At 40.4% G+C, this 21,359-nt stretch overlaps 2 protein-coding genes across 2 annotated transcripts in view; both read right to left on the bottom strand.

Moving 5' to 3' along the window:
• LOC306820897 (transmembrane protein 266-like) overlaps nt 1–13,531 on the bottom strand; it is a 46,230-nt gene extending 32,699 nt beyond the window's left edge. The window contains exons 1-3 of the mRNA XM_079338963.1: nt 12,561–13,531; nt 11,750–11,858; nt 1,212–1,403 (exon numbers count right to left, since the gene is read on the bottom strand). Of these exons, the coding sequence (XP_079195089.1) occupies nt 1,212–1,403; nt 11,750–11,763 (206 nt within the window). The 5' untranslated portion in view covers nt 11,764–11,858; nt 12,561–13,531. The remainder of the gene's footprint in view (nt 1–1,211; nt 1,404–11,749; nt 11,859–12,560) is intronic.
• Nucleotides 13,532–13,727: 196 nt separating this feature from the next.
• fbxo22 (F-box protein 22) lies at nt 13,728–20,891 on the bottom strand. Its single transcript, XM_079338965.1, has 7 exons — nt 20,655–20,891; nt 20,262–20,394; nt 20,044–20,131; nt 18,860–18,958; nt 16,002–16,154; nt 15,741–15,906; nt 13,728–15,521 (listed from the first exon to the last, which is right to left on the bottom strand). Exons 1-7 carry the CDS (start codon nt 20,783–20,785, stop codon nt 15,128–15,130), a joined length of 1,164 nt encoding a protein of 387 aa, XP_079195091.1. The 5' UTR covers nt 20,786–20,891; the 3' UTR covers nt 13,728–15,127.
• Nucleotides 20,892–21,359: the final 468 nt, after the last annotated feature.

The raw sequence follows: 21,359 nt of genomic DNA, 5'->3' as shown, positions 1-21,359 counted from the left end.
CATAAATGCATAAAAGTTAGTGTATGTGTGTGTGCGTGTCAAGTGTGTGTGTGTGTGTGTGTGTGTGTGTGAGGGGATTTTGGATGACTAAAACTAAACTAAAATGTTCAATTTCTTATCAACAGAAAAAGTATTGTTCATGTGAAGCACATTTTGCATTTAGTTCCCTTAAGATACACGTAGTGTATCTTTCTGAAAAATAGTGTGTCACAAAGACAGCATTGTGGATGATTTAGTTTGAAAGTTCATTTGTGAAAGTACAAAAGAAAAAGGAGGTTTGAAAAGCATGTTTTGTTTGCAATGAGTGCAGTCGAAGAGCAGAAAATGGAGAAAAGCAGGACTGTAAAACAATGTAGTTACACACAGTAACAAATGTTTGTAACTGACAATAAACAGATCGCAAGTATTAGCTTTCCCACACTTTCTGTTTGCTCAGAACTCCACCATGAAGGAGACACAAGCAAATAATCTGTGGTAAACGTTGGCTTCCTTCTGTCTTTGTTCTGTGCACACAGTTATGCAAAGGGGAAGGTATTACCGTAAATCCATTTGGTGGACAGTTTCAGCAGAGCCCCCGTCAGATGTACCTCTTGACCCTGTCAGTGTACTAGCTTTGCATTTTGTATGAACAAACAGAAGTTGTTCGTCTCTGTATCAGATCACTGTTACTCCTCCAGTCTATGAGCATCTCTGGATATTGTTCGAAACAAGTGTATTTGCTGACAACCCCTTGGTATCAATAAATACATCGTACCATGTAGTTTCGCTGCAGCTTACAGAGCATCACTTAAAGAGGTTTCTCGTTGAAGCAAACATTATTTTGTTTTTGTGTAGAATTGAAAATCACTATAAGAACAGACAGACTGACTAATACAAATGTGCCAATGATCTAGATTAGCAATTTATGTTTAAAGTATCACCATTTTTGAATTTCTCTGAAGTTGAAGAAATCAACTTTAAAAAAATACATGGGTTGATTGGTTTGATTTCGAATGTGTGTCTGTGTATGTCTTCTGCAGTACGTTACAATACCAGTCACAGCTCCCTGTAGTAAAACTGTTCACAGAAACAAATCATTTTCTTAGAACACAAAAAAAGCAGTTTGAAACCAATATGTGATCACAGGTGTGTCACTCACATTTCCAAAGAGCCTGACAACATGAAGAAGAAAAAGAAAAAAATAGCAATAATAAATGTCCCAGTACACTTACCCTTCCCTGTTTTCATCTTCATCTGCGTTGGAGAGGAGTTGCGAGCCAGCCAATGAGAGGTCCAGGGCAGCGAGGGGCAGATCTCTGTAGCCAAAACTCACCAGCTGGACCGGAGGAGCCAGGCACTGGTGCTCATCCTCCACAGGCTGCGAGATGATCTCCAAATCTGACAGACCTGCCTGCTCTACTTCCCTAGTTACAAGCCAACAGCCACAACACACAGACACACAACACAGGCAAGCACAGAGAGGAGAGAGAGAAAAGAGGATAACAATATTTAAACTAGAAACATTAATTTAGAATTCAAAGTCTTACTTTCAGGAAGAAAGATGTTACATTCAGTTAAGCATTAATATCAAAACCACAGCATCAATCATAATAAAAGAGGTAGATTCAGCATAGATAACAGAGCAGAGAGAAAAGAACAGAAATGTATTTGCTGAAGGAGGTATATATGAGCACAAAAGCAGTGCAGATGAAAAGGACTTTAATTATTCAGCCCAGCAACTTCACTAAGAACACATTCTTATTTACAGAGATGGCCTCGGGCAGCGAGAGCAGGGTCAGAGAGGGTTACACACAAACACCCACTCAGCACCAGAGCGCTGCTGAGCACTCTTACCGTCCTCCACTGTGCAGGACCAAAGGAACTGCAGGTATACACTGCCTTGCTCAATGACAGGGGGCAGAGTGCTTTACTGATTCAACAGTCTGATTCACCCTACATTTCAGCCCCAGTCATCAAATGGCAAACGTGCTGAACGTAAACAACCAAACCAAAAGTTAATACACAAACAGCCAGCCAGGTAACATTAGCTAGGATTATCACTTTTAACCTGTTATACAGACGGATGATTTCATTACAAGGGCCATTTTTTTACATTCTTCAAGAATGTGTGTACATTTTATATATAAAAAAAATAACAATAATAATACACTTGCAAGACACACAATTCTTCATTGAAAATTAAATACCGTAATATTTTGTTATAAAAGTGTCCGGAAACAAACCAACCTGCTCAATGTGACCAGTTAAATGAAGTGAAATGAATAAATTATTACAGTTAATTAGGTTTCAGTCAAAGGTTTACCGAGTATATTTTCTAATCTGTGTTAAATCAGGTATGCCCATCACTTCAAGTAAATAATGTAGAGTGGACTTAATTCACCATGAAGTCAAAGAGCATTTTAACACGAGTACTTGATGAATGTTGAATTAATTTACACATTAAATGTTGGCTGTTAGCCTGAAACCTTGCCCATGCCCTCTATTCACCAAACCTCTGCCTGACCCCCTTCTACACCTTGAAACAATGTCCCCAAATAACCTCACACACAGCTCAGTTGTGGGACAGCAGAAAGTAACGCAGCATTTCCCACAAGCCCTAGTAAAAAGCTGGGCCATCTCAGTAAAGCGTGGAGGTGGAACACAAATGCTGAGTGCAGCTGCAGACTGAGTGTGTGTGCCCTGTGGTATGTATTTTTAGACCAGAGCAGATGCTGGTGTATCATATCACGTCATCACCTCTCCCTTTGTCAGCTGAGCGGATCCCCACTCTCCTTCAAACGCCAAAGGAAGTCAGGAAGAAACGGTGAATGAGGAGGGTAAAATAGAGGAGTGGGAGAAAAAGAGGGGACAGGGGAGGGTGATAAAGGAAATATAAGATATAAACAATAAAAGAAGACAGATTAAAGAGAGAACAGAGAGAGTGGCAGGGCTCAGAGCGGAAAGACGAGGTGAAAGACAGGCACAAAGGTTCAGGGGAGGACCAGACGTGAGAGGTGAAAGTAGAGAAAGAAGAGGAGAAGTAAAGTAAGAGAGAGATAAAGATAAGAAAAATAAGATGACAAAAGGCTTCTAACAGACAGGACTAAAAGAAAAGAAAGCTGAAGAGTAGAGGTGATTAGACAATGAGAAGGAGGAAGCAAGGTTTATAAAAAAGTAGATGCCATCCTTTCAGGGAAAATTATCTAATTCTAGAAAAATCTGTTTCTGAGACAGTAAACATGAGAAACTTTTGCTTAGCTGCCTTTATAACATGGTAAGGTCTAAAGTAGACTTAGACACAAGGAATGCCCAACGTGATTTCAGATCCCCCCTCCCCCAAAGATAATGTGAATTCTAAGAGGGTTGTCCCAACAGCCCTTTTCTTTATACTGAATTTTTCCTCCTCAAACTGCCATGACAGAAAGCACAGAGTGACCTGAAACATTCAGAGGAGAGAGATGCAATCTGACAGAGAGGCATACCTTAAGGAAAGGACAGACACAGGTGAACAGGACAGATTGATATGCAGGCAGAAAACAGATAACCAGACACACACACACACACATGCACACACAAAGCAGTTTATTAAAATACACAGAGATATAGTCAATGCCGACGGACCTTTGATGCAATCTAGAGTGACCTGAGCTGTTGGAGGACACCCTATTCTCTGAAAGAGACTGCAGGGCAGCCTGTTAAAGGAACCATGATGACAAACAAAGCCTGCGAGGCTGATCTGATCTAAACTCTGACTCTGTGACCTTAACCTCCGAACATGTCGCAGGAACCAAACAAAATGCTTATCACTATAACAAGGTGCAAGAAGAAACATTAAACCTGATTTCCGTCTCATTGTTAACTTCAAGGCGCAGGCCCAAGAACTACATCATGATTGAATCTGTGCATGTTGAATAATACACATTTATTCACAACTGGAAGCACATGTGTCTTTTTGTTGTTGACAAAGTTTTGATCACCTGTACCTCAACACAGGACACTTTTCATCAGTCCTTGCATACATGAGTATGATGACCTGCTCAACATTTGTTCTGCATTTCTTTCATTATATCTGTTTGATTTATATCAATCAACTAAAGTCAAATACGGAATAACTTCTGAAAAGCTTCACATGCAGACTGATAATGTGCATACAGTATATAAGTTCAGGCTGAGGGAACTTCTACAAGTATAGGTGTAGCTTGTATAGAACATGGCACCAGTATTTTTTCTATTCGGTTTTGTTTTTCATTAATAAAAACCATTTGGTCTCAGGCGGAAGTGTTATTGCTGTCTCGTCTCAAGAGCTGCTGCCCTCATCCCAATTTGATGGGATTATTTCCCTCGGTAAGCCGGCCTTCGTTTCTTTGAAGACACATACTCTATACAGTCAAAAAAGATAGTCACCGGAGGATGTGAAGCTGTTGACTCATGGACAGTGCAATATGCGTTATGTGAGTGAAGAACATGGATGCAAAGGACAAAGACAGAATATTACATTTCTCTGTGGGCTGCAGCCTCCTTCTATTCAGAAAATGTAATGATTTCAGTTATTTATTTTATTACGCTATATGTGCATATGCAAATTATTCTGGAACCCCTCTGTTTATTTTCCATTTGAAAGAAACATACTCAATGGTTCAGACCAAAATGTTCCGAGATGCTGAAACTAATCAGAGCAGCAAAACGTGACGCAGCAGTCGACAGCTAGGCTTGAAACTAGACCCATCATGCTCACACACGTCTTCTCGTTTCACATGATCAACACAACTTTGGTGTAACGTGTTTAAAGGAGCAATATGCAACTCTGACACATTGTGTTTAAAAAGGGTACTCCAGTCCAAATCCATAAGACAGCTGTCTAGCCCGCTCTTTCCTCTCTAGAGTCAAGTCGTGAGGATTTCCAGGCCACGGACACAGAAGCTTCAATGTTTAACCAGCTCGCCGTCTGTCTTGAAACCTTGCTGCGTTCTAAACTATCCCCATTTTTTTTGAGAGCTTCTCCAATATTTATTCTAGTTTGGCCTTTTTTTTCTGGTAGTGCAATCTATTGCCAAATGAAAAATGCAGAGGATTTATAGGTCGGGTAGAATCAGTTATATCTGTACAAGTTTTCATATAGTCACAAACACAAGATAAAATAAGCATTCGTCCATTCTGTACTCCTTATTTTCCATTTAAAGGCCTTGACAATCTTATGACTAAATGATCCCCTTGTGTATAATGCACAATGTGCCTGATTTACTAAGATCCCCATTAAAGAGTACTAAATTGCGTGTTCACTCCAAAAATGTGCACATTTGGTTTGTGGGCATTTTGCGGGTGATCTACTAAGATTATTGGCTTGAACGACAACATGGGCAAACCTTGTGGAGCTGGTAGTATTCCAGTCAGGCTTTTGCGTGTTCTACTTGTTTATGTCATGGAGAGTTTGGACAGAAAGCAGGATGACTGCAAGCGCATAATGGGTATTAGTGGGAGAGCCAAATGAGCAAACAGTTTGCACATGTTTTAAGACATGCAAACCTTTAGTAAAGCAGGCCCTAGATGTACTATCCCCCAGCAAAGTTAGAAAAGTTGTGTTTCTCTAAATTGAGTCATTTCAGTATTTTCTGTTCCATCAAAATCACACCTCGAGTGTTTCCACTTTTAAAGTCTCAACAGTTACTTAAACCAAAGAAAGTTCTGTTGGATTTCCGGTCTTATGATTGTCACATGTCGAGCGATGAATTAAAACAAAGAGGATTTAAATCAAAGCTTTCAGCTGCCTTGTATCACTTATCTAAAAGAGAATATCACAATCCCTTGAGCAACATTTTAATACATCACCTCTTTCAAACCTACCAGTCCAGTTAAACTAAACTTATATTTGGTATGTTCAAGAGTAAGACAAACATCCTGAAAAGACAAAAAACAACTCTAATCTGGGACCAGTGCTGCCCCCGCCCCCCACCCCCCCACCCCCCCAAAAAAATGGCCAAACTGACCAAAGTGATGCAACATGCCCCGCTGCAGTAAACAGACGGTAAGATGGACTGGTACATTGTTATACTGTGGAAGTTGTTTATGTGCCTTGATGACAAATACCTCCACACTTATTTTACTTGGCAAAGGATTAATTCCCGCCCTGAGACTGTGGATACACAGCATTATGCCACAGTGGGTTGGCCTGATAGATGTTGTTTTCTCCACACCTCTCCTACACGCAGCATCTCATCCATACCACCTCTCATCTACAGCACAGCAGCAGGTTTGGCTCTCTTCCCAAACAATCAGGATTGCACACATAACTACTCATGACAGACACAAGCTGTCCAGAGCCCCACCAGCTCACAGCTTACAGTAATGTACCTGGGGAGTTGATGGGCTGCAAGTTGAGATATCAGGGAAACACAGATTTTTTAAATGTCAGTAAAGTTCTTGGGCTAAGTTGTGTAAATTTGAGATATGTTTCATTTTAAAGTTACATTTGTTTAGCTTGCTTTGGCAAAGTTATCCTGTAAGCACTGTATCGTTTTTATGTTGGTAAATGTTACTTTCATTTGCAAAGAAAAAAGGTTTAAATGGTCAGTCATATGTGCATACAGAAAGGAAATGACATATCAGTATCACCTTAAACTTCAGTGCACAAAACTCCAAATAATGTTCATGAAAAAACCCCAGAGACAACCCCACTTCTATATCTATCTAAAGGTATTTTTGCAATCCTGGATATAAGTCCTGACCTTTCTGAGTACCCCGAATGTTTTTACCTAACTTAAAAAAGGCAATTGCAAAATTCTCAAAAACAGACTCAAAAGACTGCATCTGCAGAAAAGCACCCAGAGGAAAGAAGTGATATTCAGGGGAGCAGGATTCCCTGGGGGCGGCAGATAAAATTACATATTGGACTGTGGAGTTGTGGGCCAGGTAGGAAAGGTCATTATGTGACAAAAGTTGCTCAAGGGAATTCAGGGCTAAAACAGAAGGTCATGAAAGAAACTGGAAGCCAGTGGCACTAAAAATGTCTTCACCTGACTACTGGAGTGCTTCGTTCATACCCTCTTATCCTTTGCTATGAAAAGACGTGCAGGTCGCCTTGGGGAAAGAAAAGGAAGTCTTTGGCACTGGTTGGTCATGAACAATGTTGGTGTCTTTACGCACTGAAGTCGTCAGTATTAACGATGCCCTGTAAGCTGACTCAAAGTCACTGACCACAGACATACTAGCCAATTAAATACCTCCTAAAGATGCATTATTACTTACTTCATGAGCATTTTGAGATTTTTTATGATGAGGCATAAAAACATTCTGTTGCTTAGAGATTTAGGAGAGCCGCTGGCTTGTCTGAAATAACGATTTCCTGTTTTGCAGTTTTGTCAGATTATGAAGTGAAAATGTTTTTCACTTAAAATAAAGTGGTGTAAAAACACTTAGCAGTAAAAGTAGTTACTAAAGAATGTCGTTGCAAGACCAACCAGCATGTTGACGTTAGCATTTAGCTAATGCTGAATGTACTCTTAAAAGAGCGCTTCTCTTTTTTCTACTACAGACTCTTTTTTCTACATCTGGAATTAAAAGTTTAAAAAACTATTCTTGCTTTTAAATCCACTTCTGTCCTGAAATTAAAGGTAATAAGTCTCAATGAGGAAAACATGGCTCTTCCTGATGGTCCAAGGGAAAATGTTTTCTTGTAATATGACCCAAAAATCTATCTACAGTGGGGGTAAAAGTCTGAAAAGAACTGCTTGGACATCTAGATTTCTTTTTAATCAAATTGACTAAAAGTGCTTTCAAGTGAACTCACAAAGTTCATATCCTGTTTAAATTTTTATTTGACAGTGTTCAAAAATTCTAATTTCTACTTTCACTCTGCATGATATAAATAACATCTACTATCCTCTCAATAAGAACCACGAGATAGTCATACTTTTTTCAGCCACATGTTTGGGTACATTAGCTTTTGGGTAGAGTGAGCATATTCCAGACAGGTGGTTTAAGTTCTAGTGGAAAATGGTGCAATTATTCAAATATGACTACTTTCTACTTTCATGCTCTAATAAAGTGTAAATATGTATACATCAGTCAAGAAAATTAAACATGGAAACTGAAAGTCAGCCAGCATAAATTTAAAAAAAAAAAAAGCCTGATAGCAGCTTTGGCTACACACTTTCAAGGAGTAAGAACAATATATGTACATCCATCCAGCGCCATTTTATCCTGATCCACATTCTCACAGTCATTAGACTACACCTGAGGGTCCAAAACATTCCCAAAACTTGGCTAGAACAAGAAGGCACGAAGCAGATGTTGCCTGCTCCGCACCAGCTGCTGTGGAGAACTTTGGAGAAGTTGGACTTCATTGTGTATCAGTGTTAAAAACTCATGCACATTTTGTTCACTGTTGATGATGCAACATTCAAACACTGAAACATTTGTACTGCGGCTAACATTCATTCAGACTTATAAGTAACAACATAATTGTGGTTTCTCTATCTGTTGCATTACCAACTGTAAGTTCACATGAAGACTGTGATTTAAGTGTGGCTGTTCGGCACCGAGTAAAAAAGATGTTGCTGCAGAGGAATTGCTCAGGAGGCAGAAAATAGTTGTAAAAATAAGGAGGCTGGTTTATTAACCAGAAATTGCACAAAACAGCAAATAGAACAGTCCTGAGATATCTAATAAAAACAATAAGAGAAAATGAACTGAAAGATGCCTCACAGCAAGCTGCCACAAACAACAAATGTTCCCCCCAGACTCTGGCTGAGTCTACTTTTAGGCTCCTTTTGGCCACGCCCTAATTTAAGAATAAAACAAAGCCAAAGAACAAAATTCCCACGAAAACAAAATGAAATCATTTAACAACAGAATATCATCATAATATTTCAAGCAGGAAATATTATGGACAATGTAAACTCACAACAGTAGAAAGGAAAGTTGTTTCATTTAACCTTATAGGTAGAAACAAGAAACACAAAGTGAAAGCTCCACTCTGTCCAATTAGGCACACATGGCCTCACACCTAATCACTACTGGCTGAAGTAAGTGTAGGTTAGGTGGGGGTAGGTGAAAAGCTATGGAAGAACCTTTTCACAATATTGTATAACAGCTATCGTGTTGGATGGTAGTCTTCGCTGCTGACAAACACACATCTTTTTGCCTCAACAGATGCAGAAGAAAGAGGTCCAGAGATTACTTGAGGGAACTCCATTGGCATCTAGATTAACCCTACAGAAATAGGGGAACCAAGACATCTTGAAATATGATCATTTTACTTTAACTGATTTTACTAGCCAGGCAATAACTTGAAAAATGTAGCTCAATGTTAAACACGTTGTTTTAGTTGTAATAAGTTGTCTGTCACTTCTGCAGAGTTCATAAATTGCTCTGGGTAATTTCTTAGAATAATTCAACTTCTGGAGAAACTTTGGTAATTTCACGCTAGTAGATATTAATGAAGTCTGCCAGGCACATTAGCTCATTAATAATATTACAGATTAAACTATGATGAATTGGTGGACTGCACAATGGGCTGTTCTGGCCCTGCTGTGACCAGTCTCTTATCTGACCTTTACAGATACAAGCTGAAGAAGACGCAGGAGACACAGAGGCCCTCACGGAGCACGCCGGAGACAGTAGATGTACATAAGCCTTCTTCACAATGAAGAGGTCTGTGGACCTTTTTTACACTGTCATGTTCCAATAATAGATGATTTTAATTTCTTATGGGTGTTGAAAGCCTTCATGACCGAAAAGACTAAGTTCTGTAGACGTTTAATACATATGACTTGCTGGATGTTTCTTCTGCAATATAATTCACATAAAGAGGAACACATTCAAATCTCTAAGTCTATATTTAATGTGTGCAGCCTGCTGCATCTAGAGCATTTTGCATAATTTGTATAGCAACAGCTGTAATCTTATCAAAAAGTGAAAGTTTAATTTAATGAAGAGTATGAAATAATTATGTTTACATGGAGACTTAGTGTAAGGAGACTTTTTTCCACAGCTAAGACTGATAGGCTTGAAAAGAAAATCTTGTGACATGTTTTACGGGGAAAAGCACACTATGTGTTAAAATGTGAAATCAATAGGATAATCTCATAAATTGCCTGTCCTATTTGTATGAATTTTTGTTTCAAAAAGGTCGAAGGCAAAAAAGCTCCTTTCCATTTTCTTTAAATCAGTGTTCCATCAAAAAGACACTTACAAAATCCAGCTCCATAGGGTTGACTTTACTACAACCACTTTTTGTTGTAGTTTAGAAGCTCCTTCGACGACGACAAAAGGTATGGAGAATAATGTTTTAGCCTAGGTGGTTTCCAGTAAAACGTCAAATGAAAGTTACGTGTTAAATAAATTGATTAATCACTCAGAGTTAATCTGGAATTTGGAAATAAGGAAATAGTTGCTCAGGTGAGGTGTCATTCATTTTAAAAACGGGGCAGTCCTCATTCTCGTCACAGAGATTCTCTTGCACGCACTTGCTTTCATCCATCTCTAATAAACTGTCGACATTATGCCGGAGCCAACTGGCGTTATTTCCAGCTTTTTCGTAGACAGCATTTCTATTAGAAGACAGAAAACATCATTTGCTCATCAACTCCCACCCACTGAACACAAAGGGTAAAGCCATCCAACCTTTCCAACCCCCCAATAAAGAACAAGCTAATCAGCAACTTGTGAAGAAAAATGAATGTTTCCAACCAGGGACAAGGAACATGCTGAATTTTAAAAGAAAAGTACACCCTAAAATGCCTTGTACATTGTCTTGACAGACAGCATGACAGAAAACAAATTGATTACTTTTAATGCAAAAAATATCAGCGTGGCTTAATTTCTTTGAAATGAGCGATGAACGATGAAGGTAAAGAAGGGAATCAAGGGTTAATGAACAATGCTATAATTGATTTTGTATTGTCATGACATTATCAAGACCAAAAGCTATTTTCTGTGAGATAAAGTGATCTGTTGCAGGATTCCTTTCACCTTAACAACAGCATGATTGACATTGGAACTGAGAACCCACTGAGCTGAGCCCTGAGTGGGACCACCAGCAGAACTGGTTCTCTTTAAAAGCACACATGGAGAGATGATCTGGGGTTATTCATGTAGGTCAAGAGGATTAATACAGCTCGTTAAATCGAGACAAATTACAGAGTCATGCTACACCAGCAGAATCGTGAGTTAACAGAATAATGATTTTTTTGTGTGTTCTCCCTTACCTTTTACTTTTATCTACACACACAATCAAACACACACAATCAAACGCACACACGCACACGCACACGCACACACACACACACACACACACACACACACACACACACACACACACACACACACACACACTCTGTGCACAAAGCTGAGAGCTGGAGAGGTTTGCTGGAAGAATTTGTAATGTTTACCGTTAATCAGAAACAATCAAGTGTGTTGTTCCACTGAGGGCATTCACATAGTGACCTCTTGTGTAAATGACTGCAGAATCAACACTCTGTATAGTCAGCATTGTGCAGGTGTGTTTCTGCATGTCAGTGTGGGCAAATTTTGCATTTGGAAGAGACAAGGGTCCCAGAAACTTCAACAGCAGCAATGTCGGTGTAAATACAGATCAATATTATAGAAACAGAAGCGCAGAAAGAAAGCTGTCTTAATTGCTCTTTAGTCCAAGAGACATAATGTAGATCTGACATTTTATTAAAAATGGCCATATGTGTTGAATTTTCCCTTCAAATGTTGGAAATTAAACAGGAATGTAGAAAAACAAAGATACGGGATCAATTGTACTCACTCAGCATTTGCCATGATGCTGGGTTGACCAGGAAGGGAGAGATGTGGGGGTTGTCGTTGCAAAGGTTCCGCTCACTTCAGGTTGATTTTGCTGCTCTTATCCTTTTCACCTGATAGATGTTGTCATGATGAATCATGAGAGGCAAAAAAAAAAGGTCCTTACTGCAAGCAAAGAATAGTTCTTATAATTTTAAATAAGTACAGTACAGGACTCATTACATGTTTGGATGGCTGGCAAATCAGGTCCAAAAATATCACTTTAAGTCACTTGTTACCGTGAGGTTTAGGTGACAACTTCTGATTTCAGGGACATTCAAACAAAATCATGATGAAAATTGGTTAGCAGTGTAAAGCATTTCATCTGAATAGTTTATTAGCTAATACAAGTTGGTGGAACTAATTGCTTCCCTTGCATGCTTAAGAAGAAAGCTTTGGAGAGAGCATTTGTGACAGTGATGAATATGAAACTAAGTTTATGAAAAGTTTGATTGACAGAAAATGTAAAGCAAAGTCAACAGAAGATTAACTTTAGAGGCACTAGTACTTAAACACAACACTTTGAAGCCGTAACATTGATGGACTTTGGTTGTTGTTAACTTTGAATCAGTCCTCGAGGATTGCTCTGCTAGCAGAGACCAAACATTCAACATTCCTACAATCAGAGATAATGCACATCAGATGTTTCATCAATGCATCATAAACGGATTTAAATACTGCTATTTGTCCAGAAAAGAGAAACTATAAATTAGAGTTGTGTAGTGAATTGCTGCTGAAAGCAGTTTGCTACACATCAATTATACATTCAGACCTACCTGTGTGAGATTTACATTGTTGATGGGTAAATCGTGCCTCCCGCTGCCCCCTTGCTGATAGTGATGTCTCCCTCGGTGGTGATCAGAGTGAGTGGAACAGCAGCAGGCTCGCAGTGTGTGTAGGCTGCAGCTATCCTTAGCACTTTTGCATTGGATGAGCACCACCAACACCAACACCACCGCTGCTGCTGCTGCGTCCGCTGCTCCCACTTGCGCTGCCTGGATTTTAGTGTAAAACCAGAGAAGGGCTGAAGCTCAAACGTAAGAGGCATCGTCGCTCGGAAAGATCATTTTAGTTTCAATGCGTCCCTCAGAATAATAAGACAATATTTCACTGGTATATATCAGTGCTCTAGATCCCGCTCCTCAGAAGAGGAGGGTTTCCCCAGCGAGCGCAGCGGGGATCCCTTCGAGCAGAGCTGTCCAGGTGCTGAAATGAGCCGGACTATCTTTGGCTGTCTCCCGATCCCCCCCTCTTCCTTCCACAACAGCAGCAGGGTCAATTTCACCCAAACGCCATCAAAACATTGACGGTTTCGTACCGGAGACTGACAGTAGCCAATGAATCGTGTGACATTTGCATCGCTCCGGTCACGACATAGCAGTCTAAAAAAAAAATGCTGGCCGTGTATGTGTGTAAAAGTGTGTGTGCAAAGAGAAAAAGAAATCCAGTGTGTAGATGTGCCCAGTTCCCGATTGAGACCAGTTTAAAAGCGGATTATCGCCACAGATGATTTTATTAGCTTTACGTCTGGTAGGTCGTCCCTCTCCGTGTCATGAGTCTTTTTTTATGGTTTCCCAAAATAAAGATACTATGGGAATATAAATTGCCTTCGCAGCAATTGGCTTAACCGTTTGTCATTCATCGGGATTAGCCAGTCGATGGTTAAAGCGCACATCAATCAATCTGAAGCGTCTCTCCCTTTATTTAAACACGCCTGGACGTGGGCTGCTCAAGACGTTATAGGCTGAGGCTCACATTTCAGGGAGTGCGCAAATGAGGAAGAGCCCTGATCTGAATAAAGTGTAGTAGGCCTGTAGTTACAACAGAGGAGGGACGCGTAACGCCCCGCGCGCTCCAGTTTCCAGGACTGGGTCTTCATACGCTGGCTGCTGCAAGGCTCTGAGAGAGGGAGAAACTAGTGCATGGAGAGAAAATGCTACATATTTTACACATTATATGTTGGTAATTTATTAGGGAAATGATCAGAACAGATTTGATTTGGCACATGTAGAAAAGTGCATCAACACCAAAAGTTTTTGTTGAATTAGCTATAAGCACCAACTTAAAATTCACTTTATTTTTTCTTTTTAAAAAATACAAAGGAAAATGTTAAGGATTTGGAACTCAATTTTTAAAGAAGTGTTACAATATATAGAGAAGATGAACACTAGTAAGTCTTTGACCAATAAACTGAGGGACGCTTTGTGCCTTCAGGTCATCAGCATATTCTCCCCTAAAAGTAAGAAAAAAGCCTGAAAAAAAAATAATGACAGCATTTTGGAAAATCGATACAATAAATGGATTTTTACATACACTTGTATTCCGCTTTAAAGAACGGTCCGTATGATTTTTCCTTCTTTTTCTCCAAGTAACTAGGTAGTTTCAGGCTATACTATCAAGAATTTTACAAAGAAAATGTGCTTTTCCCAGGGATGCATTCCAAAGACTTGTCTGACCTTGGTCAGTATGTCAAACCGTCTCCTGAAGTAAAAGACAAACTACAGTCAACTGTAAGTAAAGCTGAAGCTGAGATGTTCCTCTTACTCAGTGTCCCTCAACCATCAGGGCCAACCAACCCGTTCCCTCTTCTGTTTTTAGATGAATTTTTTTAACACTAATAACTTCAAGGACAAAGGAGCCACCAAGCCCAAGAAAAATCCACTGGAACAAAGAAGCAGAAGAAATGGCCTGACATGTGGTCCAAAAAGAGGCACTGTAAGGTTCAGACTGATGTCCCTGTGCCCAGTGGAACAAAGGTAAATAGATACCTTTAAAAGGTCTACTTATTTGTAGGCTAATACTTTTTTCCCCCCGTTTGTTATACAAAGTGTAAAAATCTGAAGGATAAAAGCTACATGACAAAGAAGAGCATTAAATTCAAGGCCATCTTGATTTTGTAGAAGATGGATCATGTTGGTCATATTTACATAAATTAAAAGTGCCTCCGTATGATCAATAACTAGAATAGCTTGTGGGACTCACAAGTGTACATGACTCACTCACCTGAAAAGCAAACACACCATGAGGGTTTTGTCAGAGGTGAAGATGTGCCTCGAGTGTGTGCCAGGTTTAGTGACCCATCACTCTGAATGTCGAAAGAGATGATCAGTTTGTCTTTTTCTTGTTTTAAATCTGAGCTTTGTGAAACCCCTTAGTTTGAACACAGAGCTTTGTTTACAGTCTATGAGGGATATCATTTCCCAAATGACGCCATTACACAGATGGCTAAAAGGGATCATTTTCCTGCTGTATGAGAAGAGATAGTCTGGGTCGCGCCGTGTGTAACACGCTTTACAGAATGCTTCTTGCTGCGCTTGTCTCTGCAAACAGGAGCTCCCATCACTCAGCCCAGATGCACCAGGGTCATGACCGTAGTGTACTCGTGCTGCAGACAGTCCGTGTCAGTGTCGCACAGCGTGTAGTCGTCTTTGACGATCCGGTCGCAGCCGATCTCGCCGTTGCCGAACAGGCCGAAGAGTGGGGTGTTTGGGAACACCTTGTGGAAGGCGTCAGCTTCTACATTTGCCTGGTTGTTGTAGTAATTCTGGCCTCTGCCGACGCAGGCAAACATGAACCCTATGGTGTTTCTTTCAGGGATTTTGGCTGCCTTTAGCCTCCGAATTGTGGCTTCAGCTTCCTTCATGTTGGTGACGTCTTGGTCCAAGAGCACAGATGCCCCCTGCACCTTAGGGCCACTCAGAGCCAGGCCCATCACCCCATATGCACCCTCGCTACAGCTGCAGATTGAGAAATGATGGGAAGAGAGAAAGTGTGACTTTGAAACAGTTAATCCAAACAACGAGAACTTAATAGCAAATGAAAGAAACTACACGGTGGGGAGATGTCAGAGAATCTGAGGCTTCACGACTTTGAAAGAAATCACCAGCGTTGTTTGGTTTTTTTTGTATTCATTGTATTTGTATTCACACAATTATAGAAGTCAGACATTTACTCACCATTGTCTGGTAGGAGAGAAAACACTGTCTACCAGCCCTCCAGCAATTAGAGCTTTGCTCTTGGCCAGCGGCTCCAGTATCTGGCTGAGGAAGCGTGCTCCTCCAGATTTATAGGCCTCATAGACAAACATCAGTACAACCCGCAGGTCTGGGTTATCAACTAGTCCTGGAAAGACAGCATAATGTAGAAAAGAGTGGTGGAAACAGTTTAGCACTAGCTCACTTTAGATAATGCAATAATGGCTGTGAGCCAGCACTCACCAGCTTCTTGCAGGGCTGTTGGGTTGATTGACTTGTTGCAAAAATGAAAGGGCTTGATTTTGACACCCTCCATGGCAGGGAACATAACTGCAAAGCCAGCCTCCCCCTCCTGGAACTCCTGAGGAGGGCCGGAGCAAGGGCCACTTGGAGTCACTGCAGAGAGGAGCACGCATGTACATGTACTGTGGATATATATATATATATATATATATATATATATATATATATATATATATATATATATCCTACACTCATATCTGGATGAAAGCCCATCACTAGAAAAAATAAAGTTATAGATTTATTACAGTCATTTCATTTCCCCAATGAGTTGCTCTTCTTTGGCAGACATCAGCTTTTATAAACCTGTGTGTAAACCTGCTGAATCCTGATAGATGACCAAGATCCACTTGTGTAGATGCATTTTCAAAAAACCCAGAACCAACAGCTGCTGAGATGGACGACTTCAAGTCGAATTAACGAAAGACACGGGAACAGAGTTGAAGCAGCTTCATTCTTTGGCATGGTGTGTGCTGGTTCATGGCTTTATTAGAAACGTATGTTCACCCGTGGGTGTTGAACTGTGAACAGTCCAAATGTCAGAGGGGTAAATGGCTTTAATAAACACTCCTCTCTCAGCCTTCAGTAGCTCTCTTTAGGGCAGTGGGACGAGGGCTAAACCATTTGCCAGGGTACAGGCAGATTTATGTTGGCAGCATCTAGTGGCCATTAAAGGAAAATACAACACAAGCCATTGTTGCTTGATGGACTGGGAATGATAATACAGGCTGAAAAACAGGCCAGGTAAGATTTCACACTTATCAATGGTCTATTGAAATGCAGTCTAAAGACCAGTTTAGTAGACTGATGAGCAACCATGCTAATGACAAAACATCAAGCTGTACAGTCGTGAATTCACAGTATTATGAGACTCCATTAGCACTCAGTATGTCTTCAGTTAAAATGTAGCTTGTTTCCTAGTGTGCAAATACATCACAGAACACCACCCATAGTGTTAAAAAGTGAACAAATTGTATGCATTAGTATCTAATCTATCCCCCTCCACTAACCTGTTACGCAGGAATACAATGTGTACGTGTATTACAATTAGGGTTGCAAAATTCCAGGAATGTTTTATGACCAGAAGCTTGCAGTTTTTTCCCATAAATTCCTGTTAATTCCCAGGGAAAGTTTACTACTTTGAAAATCATTGTGACAATCATTGTGAAGTCTTGGTCAAGCATGTCTGAGTAATTGCCTGTGATGTTATGTTATTTGTTTAAATCTAAGAAGATCCACAAGTCTGTTTGACAATGTTCTCCTCATTCATTCAACACAGAAATAGAAACCCCCACCTTACAGTCTGTGAACGTCTCCACTCAGACTCTGTGAAACAGCGCAGCAGGAGCAGTCAGAGATACTCAAACGTCTAATAATGAACTGGCTGATTATATTAGGGGGTTAGAGGGTAGCAGGGGGGCTCTGGGAACGAGGCTACCTTATTAAAAACATCTACCTGCCAACTTGGCCGGTGAGTCAAGAAATTAAAAGGATACTTCACCCATTTGCATGAAGCTGTGTATCATTAGAAACATGGTAGTAGTGTTGAATGGTCATGAGTCCAACCCTCATTTTGCCCCGAGACGAGAAAAATATGTTTTTCTTTGCCTGGAAGTTTTCTTCATGTCAGAAAACTTTCAAGCAAAGAAAAACACATTTTTCTCGTCTCAGGGCAAAATGAGGGCTGGATTCACGACCATTCAACACTACTACCATGTTTCTAATGATACACAGCTTCATGCAAATGGGTGAAGTATCCCTTTAATTTTGGACGCTGTCAGTAATATGGTGAGCATCAGCAGAAATAGAGCAGAGGTGGCATGTTGTAACAAGCAAGCGTTACCATGGTAGCCTCGTAACCAAACCACACTAACAAGCAGGTTTGTAGCACCACTTGCCCAAAGAACTTTTTTTTTTTTAGTTTTTCTTCAGTCTCATTTTGTAAAATAAAATCGTAAAAGAACCGTATCGTGAATCGTATCGCAAGTTGAGTGAACAATTACATCCCTCCTAGAACAAAAGAAAATGTTTGGTTTTTATGCTCGGATAAGATACAGTTTGATTAAGTTACCCTCAATTTCCAGTTAATTCCCATAACTTCCCATTAAATGTTTCCGGAAACTTTCCAATTCTTTTGCAACCCGAATCAGAATTCAACTGTTTAATACTGTGAAGCCCAACCACTAATGAAGTAAGAGACTCACTCCGAGCTGCATGGCAGACTTATTACAAGTCATACATAGATCCAACCTTATCTGATCAAAGTGCATGCTGACCCCGTGGTGACCCTCAGCCGCAAGATCACAAAATGAGAGTTATCACAAACAGCTGAGGCGACTATCAAAGCTGATAGAGGATGTGAGCCGGAGAAGTCGTCATCTAGCGGAAAAAGAATGTGGCTGATGGAGAGTCACTTCTCTGTGGGTGTGTGATTATATGGAGGAAGGGGGAGCACAGCAGCAGGCAGACTGGCCAATCTATCAACCAGCCACCACTGGAGCTTTCCAACTAGGCAGCAGCAGCAGCGGCGGGAATTAATGTGCAGTCCTCTCTGCTCAAAGGGAACTATTCCTCTTATTCAGACGCATGACACCAGTTTCACTTTCATTGTGTTTAACTAACTGTAGCGTCTGAACATGCCGCTGCCACAAACAGGATCCATCAAAGTCGACATGACCACATTGTGAGGTCACTGACTAACGGATGGTTAAATGTGTCTACACAGTTTTGTTTTTGTTTTTTTCCTGGATGATGATATTATTTTCAGTCAAATGAAAAAAGAAAAAAAGAGGAACACTTACAGACGACGCCTGGCGATGCAATGCCCAGGATGTCACAGCCTTTTGGGAAGACCGCGGTCAGCTCGTCAACCGTTTCCACGCTCTGTCGACTCTTCTTTGCTTCAGATAAATTGAGAAAAAAACACATGTAAAAGGAGGGTAATATGTTTACCTTGGATGTTTTGGGGTTTTTTTTATTTAAGATGATGCTAACAGTCCTGTGTTGTAATGGCCAGGACCCCCTTGCAAAAGAGATTCTGAATCTCAATGGGATTATTCCTGGTTAAATAAAGGTTAATAAAAAAGTGGACAAACTCTACTGCAGAGTGATTCAGTGATCGCTGATTAATGAACCATTAGATGTAAACTCAAGTGTTCAACAGTGACTTTTTAACGCAAAGTTCACACTCCGTCATTTCAGTCGGTGAAACATGAGTGATATGAAGCCATTTAAGGATTTAAAGCTAACTGTGGTCCTAAATGTATCCCCCTGTAATTATTTCATGTTTGTGCACAAAAATACAGAACAGGGTTATCTATTCATTCCCATTCATTCGGTATTCATGGTGATATATTATTCTCTTACAAATACATTAATGATGCCATTGGTGATTGTCAAACCATTGAAACTTTATATTAACTTGAAACTAACACAAAGACTTTTTTAGGAAAATTTAACAAAACATATACACTCAAAGTTCAGGGTATTTGAACATGTGTGTGAGAAGTCACCAGTTTATCACCCTTACGCTTTCACTTCAGAACCATGGAGTCATAATACAGACAGACAGACAGATAGATAGAAGTGACTCTCCATCTAGATAGATAGATAGATAGATAGATAGATAGATAGATAGATAGATAGATAGATAGATAGATAGATAGATAGATACTTTATTGATCCTGAGGGAAATTCAGGCGCTCCTGAATTTCCCTCAGGATCAATAAAGTATCTAACTATCTAATACAAAGAGAGATGGACCTTCATCCCATCAAGGGTGCTAGCTCTTGAACTAATAAGAAGCTGGCTGTTCTCTCCTCTATCACCCAGAAAATACATGCATGCATTGATGTCCACTGCAGAATCACGTTTTTGATGTTTTTAAAGCAGCTTCTAAAAGATAACGGCCATACAAAATCATGTATGACCTTGTGTCCTTCAACCAGAGATTTAATTCGAATGTGTAACATTATTCATCACCAACCTTTATTCTGTCTGTAGCAGTAGGCTTGTCCTTTGAAGGCCTCACAGTCGACCATTGCCAAAACTGTTTTAGGCAGCAGATAAACTTTCTGAAAGTAGATACATGTTAGTATTCAAAAATGGGATAAGTGTTTCTTTTTTTACCCAATAAATGTCTCTAGAACATAAAACAGCTTATTCGTATCAAGTCAGAGGAGCAGGGTGGTATGTGGGTTTTACCTCCACCTCCTCAGCCAAGATCCCGCACAGAGCATGGACCTCTGAGTCTGAAGGTCCACATGCTGACACCCAGGAGAGCTGCTGCTGAGTCCTCAGCACCCTGCGGGCACAGTTTCTCCACAGCCTGCACACACTGAGGACAAAACACACAAACACACTCAACTTCAACTGCTAACTTTAATGAAAACTTGAAACAGTCAGCTAGCTCCAGAGGTCTGTCCCCTAAAAGTATCATAACACAGAAACAGTCACTCCTCACTGATTTGTATTGCTGCACTAACTCTGCAGTTGTTCCTTTATGTCTCTGAAACTCACTTTCACTTCCACAATGTTCATGATGATCCACAGATGTAAGCTAGGTTGATCATTTAGCACACAAACATGTTCGCTTACCTCGCGATGCGGAGAAGCGACCTGGTCGGTATGAAGGTCAGAATCCGCTCAACAACTTCGGCGACATTGCTGAGTACGTACGCTGCCTTGCTGTCTTGTAAAGGAAAGGCACAAACTTCGTTTTCATCCATAATTTCCCCTTGAGTCGTGAGTTCTCCTGCACGGCTTCTCAGCTACGAACTTTCACCTCTGCTCTTCTTCTAGCACTGCAGGGAGACACTGCCCCCTGCGGCCAGGAGGAGCACTGGCAGTTCAACCATCGCCATGCCATTGTTAATAATAATAATAATAATAATAATAATAATAATAATAATAATAATAATAATAATGATAATAACAATAATACATTTTATTTATGGGCGAATTTAAAAAAACCCAGGGATAACTTACCAGCAGGGTTAAAAACAACGAAAAAACAAACATTAGAAATTTAAAAGGAGACAATTAGGTAACAAAATCAAAAACAGGATTTTTGCAGTGAAATGGATAGACATCAGAGTGAGTAGGCTCGTTTAAACAGGTGGGCTTTGAGACATGATTTGAAGATGGTCAGAGAGTCAATGTTTCAGATGGGAGGGAGTTCCAGATGTGGGGGGCAGAAGGGATGAGGAGGCTGAGGGTCGAAGACGATCCGAGGGTCCAATTGGGTGCGTTTACGTGGAGGAGTTCAGTGAGGCACAGAGGGGCGAGATTATGGAGGGCCTT

The sequence above is a fragment of the Symphodus melops genome (assembly GCF_947650265.1).
Source record: "Symphodus melops genome assembly, chromosome: 3".
In the NCBI taxonomy this organism is placed as follows: Eukaryota; Metazoa; Chordata; class Actinopteri; order Labriformes; family Labridae; genus Symphodus; species Symphodus melops.
This window is presented reverse-complemented; position numbering and strand designations above follow the sequence as displayed.

Excerpts from the sequence above, each read along its gene's own strand:
- fbxo22 (XM_079338965.1), bottom strand. The coding sequence starts at position 20,785 with ATGGATGAAAACGAAGTTTGTGCCTTTCCTTTACAAGACAGCAAGGCA. Across the intron at positions 20,132-20,261 it reads TCTTGGCTGAGGAGGTGGAG|AAAGTTTATCTGCTGCCTAA; the intron begins GTAAAACCCACA and ends ATCTACTTTCAG. Across the intron at positions 16,155-18,859 it reads TGCATCGCCAGGCGTCGTCT|TGACTCCAAGTGGCCCTTGC; the intron begins GTAAGTGTTCCT and ends TCCTCTCTGCAG.